This window comes from Patagioenas fasciata, chromosome 33 (assembly GCF_037038585.1).
Source record: "Patagioenas fasciata isolate bPatFas1 chromosome 33, bPatFas1.hap1, whole genome shotgun sequence".
Taxonomy (NCBI): domain Eukaryota; kingdom Metazoa; phylum Chordata; class Aves; order Columbiformes; family Columbidae; genus Patagioenas; species Patagioenas fasciata.
This window is the reverse complement of record NC_092552.1, coordinates 279,853-301,382: the sequence shown is the minus strand read 5'-3', so window position 1 is coordinate 301,382 and position 21,530 is coordinate 279,853. Positions and strand designations below refer to the sequence as shown.

Here is a 21,530-nt window from a genome sequence, read left to right as displayed (position 1 = left end):
CTAGTGACACTGGGGGGGTCCCAGTGACACTATGGGGTCCTGGTGACACTGGGGGGGTCTCGGTGACAGACACTATGGGTGGGCCCTGGTGACACTGTGGGGGGGGGGGTCATGGTGACACTATGGGGTCCCAGTGACACTGGGGGGATCCCAGTGACATTATGAGGTTCTGGTGACACTGGGGGGGTTCCGGTGACAGTGGGGGGGGTCCCAGTGACACTATGGGGTTCCGGTGACAGTGGGGGGGTCCCGGTGACACCACCAGGTTTCCTATGTTTATTGGGGGGGTCGGGGTACAGCCCGGGGCAGGAATAACTTAAAAATGTGCCGGGGGGGGACAGGGGGGGACGGGGGGGGTGACACCGGGGTCGTCAGTCCCAGGGCTTGGGGACATGGGGACAGTGCCCACGGGGGGGCTGGGGGACCTGGGGGGGGCTGGAGGTGACACTGAGCCCCGAATCCTGGAGCTGGGGGACCCCAATGACGTCCCCAAGGTCCCCAAGCTGGGGGACACCAAGGTCCCAGAGCCCATGTCCCCAAGGTCCTGGAGCCGGGGGTCCCCGAGCTGGTGTCCCCAGGGTCCCCAAGGCTGGTGGTCCCTCAAGTCCCAGAGCTGATGTCCCCAAGGCTGGTTGGTCCCCAAGGTCTTGGCATCGATGTCCCCAAGGTCCTGGAGCTGAGGGTCCCCAAGGTCTTGGCACCAATGTCCCCAAGGTCCTGGAGCTGAGGGTCCCCAAGGTCTTGGCATCGATGTCCCCAAGGTCGCGGGTCTGGTGACACGTGGGGGGGACCCCAAAGGCGCTGATGGCCCCGAGGGGACACCAGGGTCAAGTTCACCATAGGGGGGACACCGGGGTCAAGTTCACCACGGGGGGACCCAGTGCCAGATCCGGGGCGTCCTGGGGGGGTCCCAGCTCTGGTGGCACCCCCGGGGGGTCCCAAAGGTGCTTCCGGGGGGGTCCCAGCTCCGGTGGCACCCCCGGGGGGTCCTGGTGCATCCTGGGGGTTCCCCATCTCCAGGGGGGGTTCCCCATCTCCAGGGGGGATTCCCCAGCCCAGGGGGTTCCCCATCCCAGGGGGGGTTCCCCATTTCCAAGGTGGTTTCCCATCTCCAGGGGGGGTTCCCCATTTCGAGGGGGGGTCCCCATTTCCAGGGGGGGGTCCCTAGAACTGGATGCACCCCAGAATGAGGTGGGGGGTGCTCCCCATTTCCAGGGGGGATTCCCCACCCCCAGGCCGGGGGTCCCCATCTCCGAGGGGGATTCCCCATCTCCAGAGGGGGGTTCCCCATTTCCGGGGGGGTTCCCCATTTCCGGGGGGCTCCCTAGAGCTGGACGCGCCCCGCCACCCGCGCTGCCGTGTCCCCAAAGTTCATCACCGTGTCCCCAAAGTTCATCACCGCGTCCCCAAAGCCGGTGGCCCCCCCCGGCAGCCCCCGGCCCCCCGGGACCCCCGGGCGCTGGAGCCGGCAGACGCGGGGCTGGAAGCGGCAGAACTGGGGGTCCCCCCCCGGCGCGGGGCGGGGGGTGCGGGGCAGGAGGGGGGGCCGGGGGCCGGGGGGGGTGTCCGGCGGGGCCCCCCCGGCCGGGGCTCTGGTCACCGTCACCGTCACCGGCGTCGCCGTCGCCGTCACCGTCACACGCCCGGCGCCTCGGAGCAGCCGGGGGGCGGCTTGCGCTTGATCCCCAGGTAGATGGCGACTGCGGGGGGGACACGGGGGTGGGGGGGGGTTTAGGGGGGTATGGGGGTTATAGGGGGGTATACGGGGGTATGGGGGCTATAGGGGGGGTATGGGGGCGGTATGTGGGCCATAGGGGAGTATAGGGGGGTATGGGGGGCTATGAGGGCCATGGGGGAATATAGGGGCTATAGGGGGGATATGGGGGGGTAAGGGGCCATAGGGGGAGTATAGGAGGGGTATGGGGGCCATAGAGAGATATAGGGGGAGTATGGGGGCTATAGGGGGGATATGAGGGGGTATGGGGACCATAGGGGGGGTATATGGGGGGTATGGGGGCTATAGGGGCCATAGAGGGGTATATGGGGAGTATGGAGGCTATAGGGGGGTATAGGGACCATAGAGGGGTATATGGGCAGTATGGGGGCTATAGGGGCCATAGAGGGGTATATGGGGGGTATGGGGGCCATACAGGGAGTATGGGGGCTATGGGGGGGGTATGGGGGCGGTATGTGGGCCATAGGGGAGTATGGGGGGGGTATGGGGGTTATAGGGGTCATAGGGTGGTATAGGGGGGGTATGGGGGCCATAGTGGGATTATGTGGGGGGTATGGGGGCCTATGGGGGCCATAGGGGGGTTATGTGGGGGATATGGCAGCCTATGTGGGGGTATAGGGCTATAGGGGGATATAGAGGGGCTATTGGGGGGGGTATAGGGCAGGTATGGGGGCTATAGGGGGGTACAGGGACCATAGGGTGGTATAGGGGGCATAGCGGGGGGTATGGGGGCCATAGCAGAGGGATGGGAGCTATAGGGGGGGTATGGGGGGCCTACAGGGTATCAGGAGGGGGCGTTATGGGGGCCATAGGGGGTATGGGGGGACCTACAGGGTGGGTATGGGGCCTATAGGGCAGTGGGGAGGGACTTGGGGGGCAGGACCCACCTTGCGATCGCAGGTCCCCCGATTCTCTCAGGTTCGTCTGTGACCCTGGGGGGGACCCAACGGTTTGGGGGGGACGCACGGAGCAGCAGGACCCCCCACCCCCCAGAGCCCCCGCGACAGCAAAGGCCGAGAGGAGAAAGAGAGAAGGGACAGGAGCAGAGGCAGCGGCACTGGGAGGGACACTGGGGACACTGGGGGAGCACCGGTGGCACTGGGAGGGACACTGGGGACACTGGGATGGACACTGGGGACACTGGGATGGACACTGGGGACACTGGGATGGACACTGGTGGCACTGGGATGGACACTGGGGACACTGGGATGGACACTGGGGACACTGGGAGGAGCACCAGTGGCACTGGGATGGACACTGGTGGCACTGGGGACACTGGGATGGACACTGGTGGCACTGGGGACACTGGTGGCACTGGGATGGACACTGGGATGGACACCGGTGGCACCGGGATGGACACTGGTGGCACTGGGATGGACACTGGTGGCACTGGGGACACTGGTGGCACTGGGATGGACGCTGGTGGCACCGGGATGGACGCTGGGATGGACACCGGTGGCACTGGTGGCACTTGGATGGACACTGGTGGCACTGGGGACACTGGGATGGACACTGGTGGCACTGGTGGCACTGGGGACACTGGGATGGACACTGGTGGCACTGGGATGGACACTGGTGACACTAGGATGGACACCGGTGGCACTGGTGGCACTGGGGACACTGGGATGGACACTGGTGGCACTGGGGACACTGGTGGCACTGGGAGGGACACTGGGGACACTGGGGACACTGGGATGGACACCGGTGGCACTGGGATGGACACCGGTGGCACTGGGGACGCTGGTGGCACTGGGGACGCTGGTGGCACTGGGATGGACACTGGTGGCACTGGGATGGACACTGGTGGCACTGGGGACACTGGGGACACTGGTGGTACTGGGATGGACACTGGTGGCACTGGGATGGACACTGGGATGGACACCGGTGGCACTGGTGGTACTGGGATGGACACTGGTGGCACTGGGATGGACACTGGGATGGACACCGGTGGCACTGGTGGCACTGGGATGGACACTGGTGGCACTGGGATGGACACTGGGATGGACACCGGTGGCACTGGGGACACTGGGATGGACACTGGTGGCACTGGTGGCACTGGTGGCACTGGGATGGACACTGGTGGCACTGGGGACACTGGTGGCACTGGTGGCACTGGGATGGACACTGGTGGCACCGGGATGGACACTGGTGGCACTGGGGACACTGGTGGCACTGGTGGCACTGGGATGGACACTGGTGGCACTGGGATGGACACTGGGATGGACACCGGTGGCACTGGTGGCACTGGGGACACTGGTGGCACTGGGGACACTGGTGGCACTGGGATGGACACTGGTGGTACTGGGGACACTGGGATGGACACCGGTGGCACTGGTGGCACTGGGGACACTGGTGGCACTGGTGGCACTGGGGACACTGGTGGCACTGGGGACACTGGGATGGACACTGGTGGCACTGGGGACACTGGTGGCACTGGGATGGACACTGGGATGGACACCAGTGGCACTGGGGACACTGGTGGCACTGGGATGGACACTGGTGGCACTGGGGACACCGGTGGCACTGGGGACACTGGGATGGACACCGGTGGCACTGGTGGCACTGGGGACACTGGTGGCACTGGGGACACTGGGATGGACACTGGTGGCACTGGGATGGACACTGGTGACACTGGGATGGACACCGGTGGCACTGGGGACACTGGGATGGACACTGGTGGCACTGGGGACACTGGTGGCACTGGGATGGACACTGGGATGGACACCGGTGGCACTGGTGGCACTGGGGACACTGGTGGCACTGGGATGGACACCGGTGGCACTGGGATGGACACCGGTGGCACTGGTGGCACTGGGGACACTGGTGGCACTGGGATGGACACTGGTGGCACTGGGATGGACACTGGTGGCACTGGGGACACTGGTGGCACTGGGATGGACACTGGTGGCACTGGGGACACTGGTGGCACTTACGGATCTTGGCTCCGGGGGGCGCGGGGGGGCCCGAGACGCAGCGGTTGGAGCTCTGGCGCTTAGAGGGGTCAAGAGTGACCCTGGAACACAAGAGCGCGAGGACCAGGACGAGGAGGAGGAGGAGGAGGAGGAGGAGGGTGGTGAGCAACAGGAAGAGGAAGGGGAAGAGGAAGAGAAGGGTGGTGAGCAAGAGGAAGGCAAACAGAAGGTGAGGAAGAGGAGGATGAGGGTGATGAAGCAGATGGGGATGATGAAGGGGAGGAGGAAGATGAGGGTGATGAAGGGGAGGAGGACGAGGATGATGAAAAGGAGGAGGATGAAAAGGAGGAGGATGAGGAGGAGGAGGATGAGGAGGAGGAGGATGAGGAGGAGGAGGGTGATGAGGGTGATGATGAGGAGGAGGAGGAGGATGAGGATGTGGAGGATGATGATGACAATAGGAGGAGAATGAGGAGGAGGATGATGAGGAAGATGAGTATGATGAGGGTGACGAGGAGGAGGGTGAGGAGGAGAATGAGAGTGATAAGGATGATGAAGAGGAGGAGGAAGATGACGGTGACGATGAGGAGGAGGAAGATGACAGTGAGGAGGAGGAAGATCAGGAGAAAGAAGATGAGGAGAAAGAAGATGAGGAGGAAGAAGATGATGAGGAAGATAAGGAAGATGATGATGAGGAGGAGGAAGATGAGGGTGATGACGGAGATGACGGTGAGGAGGAAGAGAAGGAAGAGGAGGAGGAAGAGGAGGAGGAAGAGGAGGAGGAAGGTGAGGAGGAAGGTGAGGAGGAAGGTGAGGAGGAAGGTGAGGAGGAAGGTGAGGAGGAAGAGGAGGAGGAAGAGGAGGAGGAAGAGGAGGAGGAAGGTGAGGAGGAAGGTGAGGAGGAAGGTGAGGAGGAAGAGGAGGAGGAAGAGGAGGAGGAAGAGGAGGAGGAAGAGGAGGAGGAAGAGGAGGAGGAAGAGGAGGAGGAGGATGAGGAGGATGAGGAGGATGAGGAGGATGAGGAGGATGAGGATGAGGAAGGCTCACCTGCGGCTGAGCTTGCTGGTCAGTTTGCTGAAGAGGTTGGAGGTGGCGCGGGCGCGGCTGTGGGGGAGGGGCGCGGCCTCGGGGGGCAGCGCCGGGGGAGGGGACGCGGGGGGACCCCCGGGGGGGCCGCTCCCCCTGTCCCCCCCCCCGCCGCTCCCGCACCTGCCCCCCGTGGAACGTGCTGCGGGCGCCCGAGCCCCGCGCCAGCCGGGGGGACGGGGGGGCGCCCCGGACCGGGACGGAGCTGGGGACAGGGACACGGGTCAGGGGACACGGGGACATTGGGGACATGGGGATGGGGGGAACATGGGGACACCTGCCCCCATAGAACGTGCTGCGGGCGCCCGAGCCCCGCGCCAGCCGGGGGGACGGGGGGGCGCCCCGGACCGGGACGGAGCTGGGGACAGGGACACGGGTCAGGGGACACGGGGACATAGGGGACATGGGGGACCCCAAACTGGAACCGAGCTGGGGACATGGGACACGGGTCAGGGGACATTGGGGACCCTGAACCAGGACAGAGCTGGGGACAGGGGACATGGGTCAGGGGACATGGGGACATGGGGGGACAGGGGGGACCCCAACCCGGGACAGAGCTGGGGACAGAGGACATGGGTCAGGGGACATGGGGACATGGGGGGACGGGGGGGACCCCAACCCAGGACTGAGTTGGGGACAGGAGACATGGGTCAGGGGACATGGGGGGACAGGGGGGACCCCAACCCGGGACTGAGCTGGGGACAGGGGACATGAGTCAGGGGACATGGGGGACAGGGAGGGACCCCAAATTGGGACTGAGCTGGGGACAGGGGACATGAGTCAGGGGACATGGGGGACAGGGAGGGACCCCAAATTGGGACTGAGCTGGGGACAGGGGACATGGGTCAGGGGACATGGGTCAGGGGATATTGGGGACCCTAAACCAGGACTGAGCTGGGGACGGGGGGACACTGGGGACCCCAGTCCGGGACAGAGCTGGGGGGGCAGCTTAGGATTGTGGGGACTGGGGGGGTTTGGGGGTCCCAGGGGTGTTGTGTTGGGGTGTGGGGGGTTTGGGGGTCCCGGGGGGGTTATGGGGGTTCTGGGGGTCCCAGGAGGGGTTGTGGGGCTCCCAGGGAGGTTTTGGGGGTCCCGTACCTGTTCTCCTTGCCGTTGTGCAGCAGGGGGGGCGTTGGGAGGGTTTGGGGGGGCTGTGGGGGGGTTTGGGGGTCCCGGGGGTCCCGTACCTGTTCTCCTTGCCGTTGTGCAGCAGGGGGGGCATTGGGAGGGTTTGGGGGGGCTGTGGGGGGGTTTGGGGGTCCCGGGGGTCCCGTACCTGTTCTCCTTGCCGTTGTGCAGCAGGGGGGGCGTTGGGAGGGTTTGGGGGGGCTGTGGGGGGGTTTGGGGGTCCCGGGGGTCCCGTACCTGTTCTCCTTGCCGTTGTGCAGCAGGGGGGGCCGCTCGGGGCGCTCGGCGCACACGTACGTGTTCCTGCGGCCCATGGCGCTGGGGGGGGGATTGGGCTGGGGGGGGACACACACAGATCAGCATTGGGCTGGGGGGACCCCCCCCACTAAGGTGCCCCCCCACCCCAAGGTGCCCCCCCACCCCAATCCCCAGGACCCCCCCACCCCAACATGCCCCCCAATCCCAAGGGTGGTCCCCCCACCCCAGGGTGCCCCCCCTGGATTCCCCCCACCCCATGGCCCCCCCCAATCCCAGGGTCCTCCCACCCAGGATTCCCCCCAATCCCAAGGTGCCCCCCCACCTCAGGGTCTCCCCACCCCAGGGTGCCCCCCCCACCCGGATCCCCCCAACCCCAGGGTGCCCCCAACCCTAGGGTGCCCCCCCCACCCCATAGGCCCCTCCCAGGACCCCCCCACCCACCCCAGGGTGCCCCCCCCAATCCCAGGGGTGCTCCCCCACCCCATGCCCCCCGCCAACCCCAGGGTCCCCCCCCCACCCTAAGGTGCCCCCCCCACCGTGCTGCCCCCGTCCTTGTGCCGGTCGGGGATCTCGGCCTTGTTGGGGTTGTGGGCGCTGCTGACCATGGGGCTGGAGGGGGGGGCGCCCCCCCGGCCCCCCCCGAGGCTGCAGCTGCCCTTGCGGGGGGGGGGCAGCCGCTCGTCCTTCAGCTCCGCGTCCCCCCCCCCGCTCGTGGGGCTGCGCTTGGGGGGGGCGGGGAGGGGAGAGGGGCCGCCTGGGGGGGACACGGACACGGGGGGTTGGGGACAGCCCGGGGGACACTGTGGACCCCCCCTCCAAGGGGACAAGGGACACAGGGACAGCCCAGGGGACATGGGGACACCCCCAGGGAACAGGGGACACAGGGACATCCCAGGGGACATGGGGACACCCCAGGGAACAGGGGACACAGGGACAGCCCAGGGGACATGGGGACACCCCCAGGGAACAGGGGACACAGGGACAGCCCAGGGGACATGGGGACACCCCAGGGAACAAGGGACACAGGGACAGCCCAGGGGACATGGGGACACCCCAGGGGACAAGGGACACAGGGACAGCCCAGGGGACATGGGGACACCCCCAGGGAACAGGGGACACAGGGACAGCCCAGGGGACATGGGGACACCCCAGGGAACAAGGGACACAGGGACAGCCCAGGGGACATGGGGACACCCCAGGGGACAAGGGACACAGGGACAGCCCAGGGGACATGGGGACACCCCCAGGGAACAGGGGACACAGGGACAGCCCAGGGGACATGGGGACACCCCAGGGGACAAGGGACACAGGGACAGCCCAGGGGACATGGGGACACCCCCAGGGAACAGGGGACACAGGGACAGCCCAGGGGACATGGGGACACCCCAGGGAACAGGGGACACAGGGACACCCCAGGGGACATGGGGACACCCCCAGGGAACAGGGGACACAGGGACAGCCCAGGGGACATGGGGACACCCCCAGGGAACAGGGGACACAGGGACACCCCAGGGGACATTGTGACCCCTGCCAGGGGACAAGAGGACACCCCAGGGGACAAGAGGACACCACAAGGAACGAGAGACACAGGGACACCCCAGGGGACAGGGGGACACCCCAGAGGACAAGAGACTGAGGGACACCCCAGGGGACACTGTGGCCCCTCCAAGGGACAAGGGACACCCCAGGGGACATGGTGCCACCCCAAGGACAGGAGGACACAGTGGCCACCCCAGGGGACACCCCAAGGGACACAGTGGCCACCCCAGGGACACTGTGCCACCCTGGGGACAGAGGGACATGGTACCAACCCAGGGGGACGTGGGGAACACAGTGACCACCCCAGGGACACCCAAGGGACAGTGGGACACGGTGCCACCCCAGGGCCACAGTGCCACCCAGAGGACACGGTGCCACCCCAGGTGCCACCCGGGGGACATGGTGCCACCCCAGGGGACATGGGGACCCGGTGCCATTGTCACTCACAGAAGTCGCTGTGCCTGCGTTGCCGGTGGTAGCCGCCGGCCCCGCGCTGGCCCTTGGCGTGCGCGGTGGCTTTGCCGTTTGTCACCTCGCTGGGCGCCCGCACCCGCGCCAGGGACAGGCTGCTGCCCGTCCGCGACTCCCCGGCCTCCACCTGTGTCACCCGGTGTCACCCGTGTCACACGGTGTCACCCGGTGTCACCCGGAGTCACCCGGAGTCACCCGCGCCAGGGACAGGCTGCTGCCCGTCCGCGACTCCCCGGCCTCCACCTGTGTCACCCGTGTCACACAGTGTCACCCGGAGTCACCCAGAATCACCCGGTGTCACCCGCGCCAGGGACAGGCTGCTGCCCGTCCGCGACTCCCCGGCCTCCACCTGTGTCACCCGGTGTCACCCGTGTCACACGGTGTCACCCGGAGTCACCCAGAGTCACCCGGAGTCACCCAGAGTCACCCGCGCCAGGGACAGGCTGCTGCCCGTCCGCGACTCCCCGGCCTCCACCTGTGTCACCCGTGTCACCCGTGTCACACGGAGTCACCCAGAGTCACCCAGAGTCACCCAGAGGCACCCAGAGGCACCCAGAGGCACCCAGAGTCACCCGCGCCAGGGACAGGCTGCTGCCCGTCCGCGACTCCCCGGCCTCCACCTCTGTCACCCGTGTCACCCGTGTCACACGGAGTCACCCAGAGTCACCCGGTGTCACCCGCGCCAGGGACAGGCTGCTGCCCGTCCGCGACTCCCCGGCCTCCACCTGTGTCACCCGTGTCACACGGAGTCACCCAGAGTCACCCGGTGTCACCCGTGCCAGGGACAGGCTGCTGCCGGCCCCGCGACTCCCCGGCCTCCACCTGTGTCACCCGTGTCACCCGTGTCACCCGGTGTCACCCGGTGTCACCCGCACCAGGGACAGGCTGCTGCCCGTCCGCGACTCCCCGGCCTCCACCTGTGTCACCTGGTATCACCCGGTGTCACTCAGTGTCATCCAGTGTCACCCGGTGTCACTCAGCGTCATCTGGCATCACCTACTGTCACTCACTGTCACCCGGTGTCACCCCCTGCCACCCAGTGTCACCCAGCATCACCGGGACACCCCAGGGGACATTGTGACCTCTCCACGGGACAAGCGACACAGGTGTCACCCGCTGTCACCCAGCATCACCCAGTGTCACTGGGACACCCCAGGGGACACTGTGACCTCCCCCACAGGACAAAGGTCACAGGGACACCCAGTGTCACCGAATGTCCCCCACTATCACCCAGTGTCACTGGGACACCCCAGGGGACGCTGTGACCTCCCCCACAGGACAAAGGTCACAGGGACACCCAGTGTCACCCAATGTCCCCCACTATCACCCAGTGTCACTGGGACACCCCAGGGGACGCTGTGACCTCCCCCAGAGGACAAGGGACACAGGTGTCACCTGTTGTCACCCAGCATCACCCAGCGTCACTGGGACACCCCAGGGGACGCTGTGACCTCCCCCATGGCACAAAGGACACAGGGACACCCAGTGTCACCCGCTATCACCCAGCGCCACCCAATGTCCCCCACTATCACCCAGCGTCACTGGGACACCCCAGGGGACACTGTGACCTCCCCCACGGGACAAGGGACACAGGTGTCACCCGCTGTCCCCCGCTGTCCCCCAGTGTCCCCCGGTGTCCCCGCACCTCGCTCTTCCTGCCCAGCAGGAGGTAGGTGGCCGTCACCTCGTTGTACTTCTGGGTGCTCAGCGACTCCTTGATCTCATCACGGGTGTAGCCCATGCCCACCATCACCTCTGCGGGGACATGGGGACACCATGGGGACACCATGGGGACACTCAGGGGACGTCCCCGCGGTGCCACAGCCCCCCCCGGGTGGCTTTGTCCCCTCACCGATGCGTTTGGTGTCCCCGAAGTCCTCCTCGGGCTCCTTGTAGGGCTTGAGCTCGTCCCCCTCGTAGCCGATGTTGATCCACTTGTCCTTCATGATTTGCTGCGGGTGACAATGGGTGACACGGTGGGTGACAACGGGTGACACCGTGGGTGTCACTGGGGGGGACGTGAGTCCCAGCCCTGGGTCCCTCCCGAGCCCGCGTCCCTTGGTGTCCCCTCCCTGAGCCCGTGGCCCCCTCTGTGTCCCCTCACTGAGCCCGTGTCCCCTCCATGTCCCCCCCGACCCCATGTCCCCAGTGTCACCTCCTGAGTCCCGTGTCCCCCTCTGTGTCCCCCCCGTGTCCCCTTCCTGAGCCCCTGTCCCCACTGTGTCCCCTTCCATGTCCCCATTGTGTCCCCTCCCCGAGTCCCATGTCCCTTGGTGTCCCCTCCCTGAACCCCATGTCCCCCTGTGTCCCACTCTGTGTCCCCTCCTGAGTCCATGTCCCCTCCCTGAGCCCCCTGTCCCCTTCCATGTCCCCCTGTGTCCCCTCCTGAGCCCACGTCCCCACCGTGTCCCTCCCTTGAGCCCATGTCCCCTTGTGTCTCCCTCTGTGTCCCCTCCCCGAGCCCCGTGTCCCCTCCCTGAGTCCTGTGTCCCCTTCCATGTCCCCCTCTGCGGCCCTTGTGTCCCATTCCTGAGCCCCTGTCCCCACCGTGTCCCCTCCCTGAGCCTGTGTCCCTTCCCTGAGCCTGTGTCCCCTTCCATGTCCCCCACTGTGTCCCCTTCTGAGCCCCTGCCCCCACCATGCCCCCTCCCTGAGCCCGTGTCCCCCAGTGTCCCCTCCCTGAGCCCCCTGTCCTCCTCTGTGTCCCCCTCCGTGTCCCCTCCATGTCCCTGGTGTCCCCGTGTCACCACCTCCAGCGTGCAGCGCTTGGTCGGGTTGAGCACCAGGGGGGACAGCACCAGCCCCGTGTCCCCCATGTCCCCAGTGTCCCTCCTGTCCCCTGTGTCCCCAAATGTCTCCACGTCCCCCGGTGTCCCCAGTGTCCCCGTGTCACCTCCAGCGTGCAGCGCTTGGCCGGGTTGAGCACCAGGAAGCGCCGCAGGATGTTCTCGCAGTCGGTGGACATGTAGAAGGGCACCCGGTACTTCCCGCGCAGCACCCGCTCCCGCAGCTCCTGGGGACAACGGGGACAATGGGGACACCGGCTGGGCGGGGGGACACCAGCGGGGCGGGGGGACACCAGCGGGGCGGGGGGACACAGGGCACGGCCGCCGTCCCCATCCGTGGCACAGGGAGGGGACAGCGCTGTCCCCAGGGTGGGTTTGGGGCGCTGGGATGTGCACAAGGCAGGGGGGACAGGAGGGGACATCGAGCTGGGGTTGGGGACACCGGTCAGGGTGGGGACACCAATCAGGGTGGGGACACCTATGGGAGAGGCACAGGAAGGGGACAGCGATGTCCCCAGGGTGGGTTTGGGGCGCTGGGATGTGCACAAGGCGGGGGGGACAGGAGGGGACATTGAGCTGGGGACACCAGTCAGGGTGGGGACACCCAGGGGAAAGTGGGGACACCAATCAGGGTGGGGACACCCATGAGGGTGACAAGGGGTGCCAGGAGGTGTCACCTTGAGGTTGTGGCCGTCGAAGCGCAGGGACCCACTGACCAGGGTGTAGAGGACACCCAAGGGATGGGTGCTGTCCCCAGGCAGGGTTTGGGGACACAGGGTTAGGACGAGCACCAGGTGGGACACGGGGTACCAGGAGGTGCCAGGGGGTACCAGGAGGTGACAAAGGGTGACAGGAGGTGTCACCTTGAGGTTGTGGCTGTGGAAGGGCAGGGACCCACTGACCAGGGTGCACAGGACACCCAAGGCATGGGCGCTGTCCCCAGGCAGGGTTTGGGGACACAGGGTTAGGACGAGCACCAGGTGGGACAGGAGGAACCAGGAGGTAACAGGGGGTACCAGGAGGTGACAAAGGGTGACAGGAGGTGTCACCTTGAGGTTGTGGCCGTCGAAGGGCAGGGACCCACTGACCAGGGTGCACAGGACACCCAAGGGATGGGCGCTGTCCCCAGTGGGTCTGGGGTGCCCATTGCTGGTACACGCACCAAGCAGGATGGGAGCGGCCAGGGGGTACCAGGAGGCGCCATGGGGTGACAAGGGGTGCCAGGAGGTGTCACCTTGAGGTTGTGGCCTTCGAAGGGCAGGGAGCCGCTGACCAGGGTGCACAGGACACCCAAGGGATGGGTGCTGTCCCCAGGCAGGGTTTGGGGACACAGGGTTAGGACGAGCACCAGGTGGGACACAGGGTACCAGGAGGTGACAAGGAGGTGACAAGGAGGTGTCACCTTGAGGTTGTGGCCGTCGAAGGGCAGGGACCCGCTGACCAGGGTGTAGAGGACACCCAAGGGACGGGCGCTGTCCCCAGTGGGTCTGGGGTGCCCATTGCTGGTACACGCACCAAGCAGGATGGGAGCGGACAGGGGGTACCAGGAGGCGCCATGGGGTGACAAGGGGTGCCAGGAGGTGTCACCTTGAGGTTGTGGCCTTCGAAGGGCAGGGAGCCGCTGACCAGGGTGCACAGGACACCCAAGGCATGGGTGCTGTCCCCAGGCAGGGTTTGGGGACACAGGGTTAGGACGAACACCAGGTGGGACAGGAGGAACCAGGAGGTACCAGGGGGTACCAGGAGGTGACAAGGGGTGCCAGGAGGTGTCACCTTGAGGTTGTGGCCGTCGAAGGGCAGGGAGCCGCTGACCAGGGTGTAGAGAACACCCAAGGCATGGGCGCTGTCCCCAGGCAGGGTTTGGGGACACAGGGTTAGGACGAACACCAGGTGGGACACGGGGTACCAGGAGGTGCCAGGGGGTACCAGGAGGTGACAAGGGGCGCCAGGAGGTGTCACCTTGAGGTTGTGGCCGTCGAAGGGCAGGGAGCCGCTGACCAGGGTGTAGAGGATGACGCCCAGGCTCCAGATGTCCACCTCGGGGCCGTCGTACTTCTTGCCCTGGAAGAGCTCGGGGGCGGCGTACGGGGGGGACCCGCAGAACGTGTCCAGCTTGGAGCCCGGAGAGAACTCGTTGCTGAACCCGAAGTCCGCGATCTTGATGTTGGCCTCGGCGTCCAGGAGCAGGTTCTCGGCCTGGGGGACAGTGGGGACATTGGGGACATCGCGGTCAATGGGGACACTGGGGACAGCAGGGACACTGGGGAGACTGGGGACACCGGGGAGACTGGGGACACCGGTTGGCCTCGGTGTCCAGGAGCAGGTTCTCGGCCTGGGGGACATTGGGGACATCGGGGTCAACGGGGACACTGGGGACAGCAGGGAGACTGGGGACACTGGGACACTGGGGACACCAGTTGGCCTCAGTGTCCAGGAGCAGGTTCTCGGCCTGGGGGACATTGGGGACATCAGGAAAGGGATGGGGACAACGGGAGAAGGGCACTGAGATGGGCACTGGGACAGGAACACCAGTTGGCCTCGGTATCCAGGAGCAGGTACTCAGCCTAGGGGACAGTGGGGACATTGGGGACATCGGAGTCAAGGGGGACACTGGGGACAGCAGGGACACTGGGGAGACTGGGGACAGCAGGGAGACTGGGGACACTGGGACACTGGAGACACCGGTTGGCCTCGGCGTCCAGGAGCAGGTTCTTGGCCTGGGGGACATTGGGGACATCAGGACAGGGACGGGGACAATGGGAGAAGGGCACTGAGATGGGCACTGGGATGGGGACACTGGGACGGGGACATTGGGACAGGGACACTGGGACAGGGACACTGGGATGGGGACACTGGTTGGCCTCAGCATCCAGGAGCAGGTTCTGGGCCTGAGGGGACATTGGGGACATTGGAGACATCGGGGAGACTGGGATGGGGACAATCAGATGGGGACACTGGGACAGGGACACCGGTTGGCCTCGGCGCCCAGGAGCAGGTTCTCAGCCTGAGGGGACATCGGGGACACTGGGATGGGGACACCGGTTGGCCTCAGCATCCAGGAGCAGGTTCTGGGCCTGAGGGGACATCGGGGACACTGGAGACAGAAGGATGGGGACACGGGGACAAGGAAACTGAGATGGGCACAGAGACGGGGACACCGGGACGGGGACATCAGGGGACACTGGGGACATCAGGGGACATTGGGGACACCAACCCAGGCCCCCCACATGGCACAGGGACACCAGGAAAGCCACAGCAAGGGACACTGTGCCACCCCGTTGTCACCTGCCCGGTGCCACCCCATTGTCACCTCGCAGGGTGTCACCCCATTGTCACCCCGTGGGGTGTCACCCCATTGTCACCCCGTGGGGTGTCACCCCCTCAGGGGTGCCACCGGGTCCCACCTTGAGGTCGCGGTGCACGATGTTCTTCTGGTGACAATAGTGCACGGCCGAGACGATCTGGGGACAGCGCGGGTGTCACCGGGTGTCCCCCCCATGTCACAGCCCCGGGGCGGGGGGATCGATGGTGGCCACGTGTGGCCGCCACGTGCCAGCCCTCCCTGTCCCCAGCTGCCACCAACGTCCCCACCCCCATGGCCCCCCCACACCTGCGGGAACTCAGCCCCCCCAGTGTCCCCAGTGTCCCCTCCGCTGGCCCCAGTGTCCCCAATGTCCCCCCTGCTGTCCCCAGTGTCCCCCCATGTGTCCTCCCAGTGTCCCCAATATCTCCCCTCTGTCCCCATTTGCCAAAACTTGGCCCCCCAATAATGTCCCCCACAATGTCCCCAGTGTCCCCATTGCCCCCGCTGTCCCCAATGTCCACAGTGTCCCCCACAACATCCCCAGTGTCCACAGTGTCCCCAATGTCCCCCATGATGTCCCCAGTCTCCCCACCTACTAGAACTTGGCCCCCCAATGGCCCCAGTGTCCCCTCTGTATCCCCCACAATGTCCCCAGTGTCTCAATACCACCAATGTCCCCAGTGCCCCCCCATTGTCCCCAACCTGCCCAAACTTGCCCCCCAGTGTCCCCAATGTCCCCCTCAATGTTCCCATTGTCCCCAACCTGCCCGAACTTGCCCCCGTGTCCCCCTCAATGTCCCCATTGTCCCCAACCTGCCTGAACTTGCCCCCCAGTGTCCCCAATGTCCCGCTCAATGTCCCCAGTGTCCCCAGCCTGCCTGAACTTGCCCCCCCGCTGTCCCCAAGGCCACCAATGTCCCCAGTGTTCCCTATGTCCCCAGTGTCCCCCGCAATGTCCCCAGTGTCCCCACCTGCCGGAACTTGGCCCGCGCCTCCTTCTCCTTCATCCTCCCGTGGGACACCAGGTAGTCAAACACCTCACCTGGGGGGGACGATGACACCCATGGGTGGGGGTCTGGGTGCCCAGGGGGGTCAGCACCCATGGGAGGGGGTCAGGGTGCCCTGGGAGGGGGTCAGCACCCATGGGAGGGGGTCAGGGTGCCGGGGGGAGTGTCAGCACCCATGGGAGGGGGTCAGGGTGCCCTGGGAGGGGGTCAGCACCCATGGGAGGGGGTCAGCACCCATGGGAGGGGGTCAGGGTGCCCTGGGAGGGGGTCAGCACCCATGGGTGGGGGTCAGGGTGCCCTGGGAGGGGGTCAGCACCCATGGGAGGGGGTCAGGGTGCCCTGGGAGGGGGGTCAGCACCCATGGGTGGGGGTCAGGGTGCCACGTGGGGGTCAGCACCCATGGGAGGGGGTCAGGGTGCCCTGGGAGGGGGTCAGCACCCATGGGAGGGGGTCAGGGTGCCGGGGGAGTGTCAGCACCCATGGGTGGGGGTCAGGGTGCCGGGGGAGTGTCAGCACCCATGGGTGGGGGTCAGGGTGCCACGTGGGGGTCAGCACCCATGGGAGGGGGTCAGGGTGCCGGGGGAGTGTCAGCACCCATGGGTGGGGGCTCACCGGCGCTGGCGTACTCCATCACCAGATACAGCGTCTTCTCCGTCTCGATGACCTCAAACAACTTCACTGTGGGTGGGGAGGGGGCCGGGGGGGTCAGCACCCATGGGTGCCCCCCGCCCCCCCACCCATGGGTGCCCCCCCGCCCCCGCACCCATGGGTGCTCCCCACTCACCGATGTTGGGGTGATTCAGCCCCTTCATGATTCGAACCTCACGGAAAAGCTGGGGGGGGGGACAGGGGGTTAGTGGGGGGTTGGGACCCCCCCCAACACCCAATGGGTGCCCCCTCAACACCCAATGGGTGCCCCCCCACCCAAGGGTGCCCCCACCTTCTGCAGGCTGGTGGGGTTCAGCTGCGTCTTGTCGATGATTTTGATGGCCACCTGGGGGGGGACACGGTGACACACGCGGTGACACACGCAGTGACACACGCGGTGACACACGCAGTGACACACGCAGTGACACACGCAGTGACACCCCCACAGCGCCACCTTCTCCTCCCAGCGCCCCCCAGTGCCCCCAGCCCCTCTCGGGACCCCCATTTCTCCCCCCATTTCCCTCCTAGGACTCCCCAGTCCCTCCCAGTTCCCCCCCATCACTCCCAGTGCCCCCAGTTTCCCTCCATGATGCCCCAGTCCCTCCCAGTTCCCCCATTTCCCTCCCAGGACCCCCCAGTCCCTCCCAGTTCCCCCCGGGACCCCCATTTCTCCCCCCATTTCCCTCCCAGGACCCCCCAGTCCCCCCCAGTCCCCCCATTTCCCCCCCCATTTCCCTCCCAGTGTCCCCAGCCCGTCCCAGGACCCCCATTTCTCCCCCCCAGGTCCCACTGGGACCCCCATTCCTCCCCCAGTTGCCTCCCAGGACCCTCCAGTCACTCCCAGTTCCCCTGGGATCCCCATTTCTCCCCCCGGGACCCCCCTTTCCCGCCCCAGGCCCCCTTGAGACCCCCATTTCTCCCCTCATTTCCCTCCCAGTTCCCCCCAGGACCCCCATTTCTCCCCCCATTTCCCTCCCAGTGTCCCCAGCCCATCCCATGACCCCCATTTCTCCCCCCCAAGGCCCCACTGGGACCCCCATTTCTCCCCCCATTTCCCTCCCAGTGTACCCAGCCCGTCCCAGGACCCCCATTTCTCCCCTCCAGGCCCCACTGGGACCCCCATTCCTCCCCCCAACTCCCTCCTAGGACCCTCCAGTCCCTCCCAGTTCCCCCAGGCCCCCCATTTCTCCCCCCGGGACCCCCATTTCCCCCCCAGGACCCATTTCCCACCTCCCTGCCGGTGAGGATGTGGCGGGCCAGCTTGACCTTGGCGAAGTTGCCCTTGCCGATGGTTCTCAGGAGCCGGTAGTTGCCGATGTGCGGCTGCTCCTCGGGGCACGAGGCCACCGAGTTGCGGCAACGGGCGCCCAGCGAGCGGCCGGACCAGCCGGGGGCCTTGTCCGAGCGGCTGCCGCCCAGCTGGGGACATGGGGACACACGGTGACACATGGGGAGACATGGGGACACACGTGGTGACACATGGGGACACACATGGGCGCAGCCCAGCGAGCGGCTGGACCAGCCGGGGGCCTTGTCCGAGCGGCTGCCGCCCAGCTGGGGACATGGGGACACACGGTGACACATGGGGAGACATGGGGACACACGTGGTGACACATGGGGACACACATGGGCGCAGCCCAGCGAGCGGCTGGACCAGCCGGGGGCCTTGTCCGAGCGGCTGCCGCCCAGCTGGGGACATGGGGACACACGGTGACACCCAGAGTGACACATGGTGACATGTAGTGACACATGGGGACACACATGGGCGCAGCCCAGCGAGCGGCCGGACCAGCCGGGGGCCTTGTCCGAGCGGTTGCCACCCAGCTGGGGACATGGGGACACATCTGGTGACATGTGGGGACATATGGGGACATACACAGTAACACATGGGGACACACGTAGGGACACGCATGGGGACAACCCAGCGAGTGGTCGGACCAGCCGGGGGCCTTGTCCGAGCGGCTGCCGCCCAGCTGGGGACATGGGGACACATGGTGACATTTGGTGACACAGGGGGACACACAGGGGGACACACAGGGGGACACACAGGGGGACACACAGGGGGACACATGGGCACAGCCCAGCGAGCAGCCGGACCAGCCGGGGGCCTTGTCCGAGCGGCTGCCGCCCAGCTGGGGACATGGGGACACATGGTGACACACGGGGACATGGTGACACATGGGGACACAGGGTCAGCCCAGCAAGTGGCTGGACCGGTGCGAGTGGCTGCCGCCCAGCTGGGGACACGGGGACACATGGTGACACATGGGGACACAGGGACAGCCCAGCGAGCGGCTGGACCGGTCCGGGCAGCTGCCGCCCAGTTGGGGACACGGGGACACATGGTGACACCCCAGGGACAGCGGTGACACCTGGGGGTAGGGGGGGGACAGCGGTGACACCCCAGGGACATGGGGACAGTGGTGATACCCAGGAGCATGGGGGGAACAGCGGTGACACACCAGGGACACAGGGACAGAGGAAACATGGGGACAGCAGTGACACCCCAGGGCCATGGGGACAGCGGTGACACCCGGCGGCATGGCGGGGACCGCAGTGACACCCCAGGGACAATGGTGACAACGGTGACACCCTGAGGCACACGGGAACACCGGTGACACCCCGGGGACAGCCCAGGGACACGGGGACAACAGTGATACCCCAGGACACAGGGGGGACAGCGGTGACACCCCTAGGGACACCCTGGGGCCATGGGGAGGACAGTGGTGACACGCCCAGGAACATGGGGACAGCGGTGACACCCCGAGGCCATGGGGGCGACAGTGGTGCCACCCCCAGGGACACCCCGGGGCCATGGGGGGGCCAGCGGTGACACCAGGGACATGGGGACTGCAGTGACACCCCGGGGCCATGGTGGGGACAGCGGTGACACCCAGGGACACCCCGGGGCCATGGGGGGACAGTGGTGACACCCAGGGACATGGGGATAGCGGTGACACCCCAGGGCCATGGGGGGGGACAGTGGTGACACCCAGGGACATGGGGACAGCGGTAACACCCAGGAGCATGGGGGGGACAGCGGTGACACCCAGGGACATGGGGACAGCGGTGACACCCCGGGAGCACGGGGGGGACAGCGGTGACACCCAGGGACACCCCGGGGCCATGGGGGGGACAGCCCAGCCCCCACAGCTCATCATGGGGGGCCCAGGGGGGCTGAGCCCCCTCCCCAGTACAAACGGGCCCCTCCCAGACCCCTCCCCCCGGTACCAACGCGACCCCCCCGGTGCTAAACCGGTACCAACCCGGTGCTAAACCGGTACCAACCCGGTGCTAAACCGGTACCAACCCGGTGCTAAACCGGTACCAACGCGACCCCCCCGGTACAACCCGGTCCCACCCGGTGCCCCCCGGTACCAACCCGACCCCCCAGTACTAACCCGGTACTAACTCGGTACCAACCCGGTACTAACGCGACCCCCCCAGTACCAACACGACCCCCCGGTACCAACCCAGTACTAACGCGACCCCCCCGGTACTAATCCGGTACCAACCCGGCCGCCCCGTTACCAACGCGGCCCCCCCGGTACCAACCCGGTACCAACCCGGCCGCTCCAGTACCAACGCGACCCCCCCGGTACCAACGCGGCCGCCCCGGTGCCCCCCGCCCCCCCGGTGCCCCCCCCGCTCACCGCGTCCGCGTTCCGCTCGTTCCCCGCCGCCAGGGCGGAGCGCGAAGACATCGCGACCGGCGGGCGCGGGGCCCGGGGGGGCCCGGGGCGGGCAGGGGGGCCCGGCCGGGCCGCTACCGGGAGCCCATGGCCGGGCCGGGGCGCTCGGAGGCCGAACCGGGAGCGGGACCGGGACGGGCGGCCATGGGCCGGGCCGGGCCCACACCGGAACCGGAAGCGGGCGTGGCCACGCCCCTTTAAAGGCGCGGCGCACCCGGGAATGGGAGGGGGGATTCGGGGTTGATTTGGGGTTAATTGGGGGGGATTCCGGGTTAATTTTGGGGGGATTGGGGAGTCTGGGGAGTTAGGGGGAATTTGTGGGAGCGACCACTGTGGAGGGGACACGCGTGGGGCACAAAAGGGCATCGCCCCCCCCCCCTTAATATCCCCGCTTGGTTTAAACAGGGCGTGGCTGGTCCCGTCCCCGAACGCCGCGTTGGCCAATCAGAAGCCTCCGGGCGCGGCCGCCGCTCGTTGCCATTGGCCACGCCCTGGCATGGAGACAGCACGGCCCGCCCCCTCAGCGGGGGCGGGGCCCCGCGCCGAGACTGCTCTGCGATTGGCTGCTTGTGCTGGCCAATCGGCGGCGGGCGGGTGTTAACCCCGGAGTCACCGGGGTCCCGTCCCTGGGACGTTTGGGGTCCCCTGTGTCCCCAATGTGGTCCCCGTGTCACCAGGGTCCTGTCCCTGTGATATTTGGGGTCCCCTGTGTCCCCAATGGGGTCCCCGTGTCACCAGGGTCCTGTCCCTGGGACATTTGGGGTCCCCTGTGTTCCCAATGGGGTCCTCGTGTCACCAGGGTCCTGTCCCTGTGATATTTGGGGTCCCCTGTGTTCCCAATGGGGTCCTCGTGTCACCAGGGTCCTGTCCCTGTGACATTTGGGGGTCTCCTGTGTCCCCAATGAGGTCCCCGTGTCACCAGGGTCCTGTGCCTGTGACATTTGGGGTCCCCTGTGTTCCCATT

General features: G+C 66.8%; 1 protein-coding gene across 1 annotated transcript; it reads right to left on the bottom strand.

Moving 5' to 3' along the window:
* Positions 1 to 1,511: 1,511 nt before the first annotated feature.
* MARK4 (microtubule affinity regulating kinase 4) lies at positions 1,512 to 20,746 on the bottom strand. Its single transcript, XM_065859383.2, is given in 19 exon segments — positions 1,512 to 1,700; positions 2,623 to 2,667; positions 4,669 to 4,748; positions 5,695 to 5,832; positions 5,834 to 5,938; positions 7,099 to 7,196; positions 7,656 to 7,873; positions 9,106 to 9,256; positions 10,775 to 10,884; positions 10,982 to 11,081; positions 12,023 to 12,142; positions 13,875 to 14,111; positions 15,320 to 15,376; positions 16,191 to 16,261; positions 16,839 to 16,904; positions 17,011 to 17,059; positions 17,167 to 17,220; positions 18,105 to 18,293; positions 20,528 to 20,746. Coding segments are annotated over 19 exon segments (2,004 nt in total). The 5' UTR covers positions 20,579 to 20,746; the 3' UTR covers positions 1,512 to 1,635.
* Positions 20,747 to 21,530: the final 784 nt, after the last annotated feature.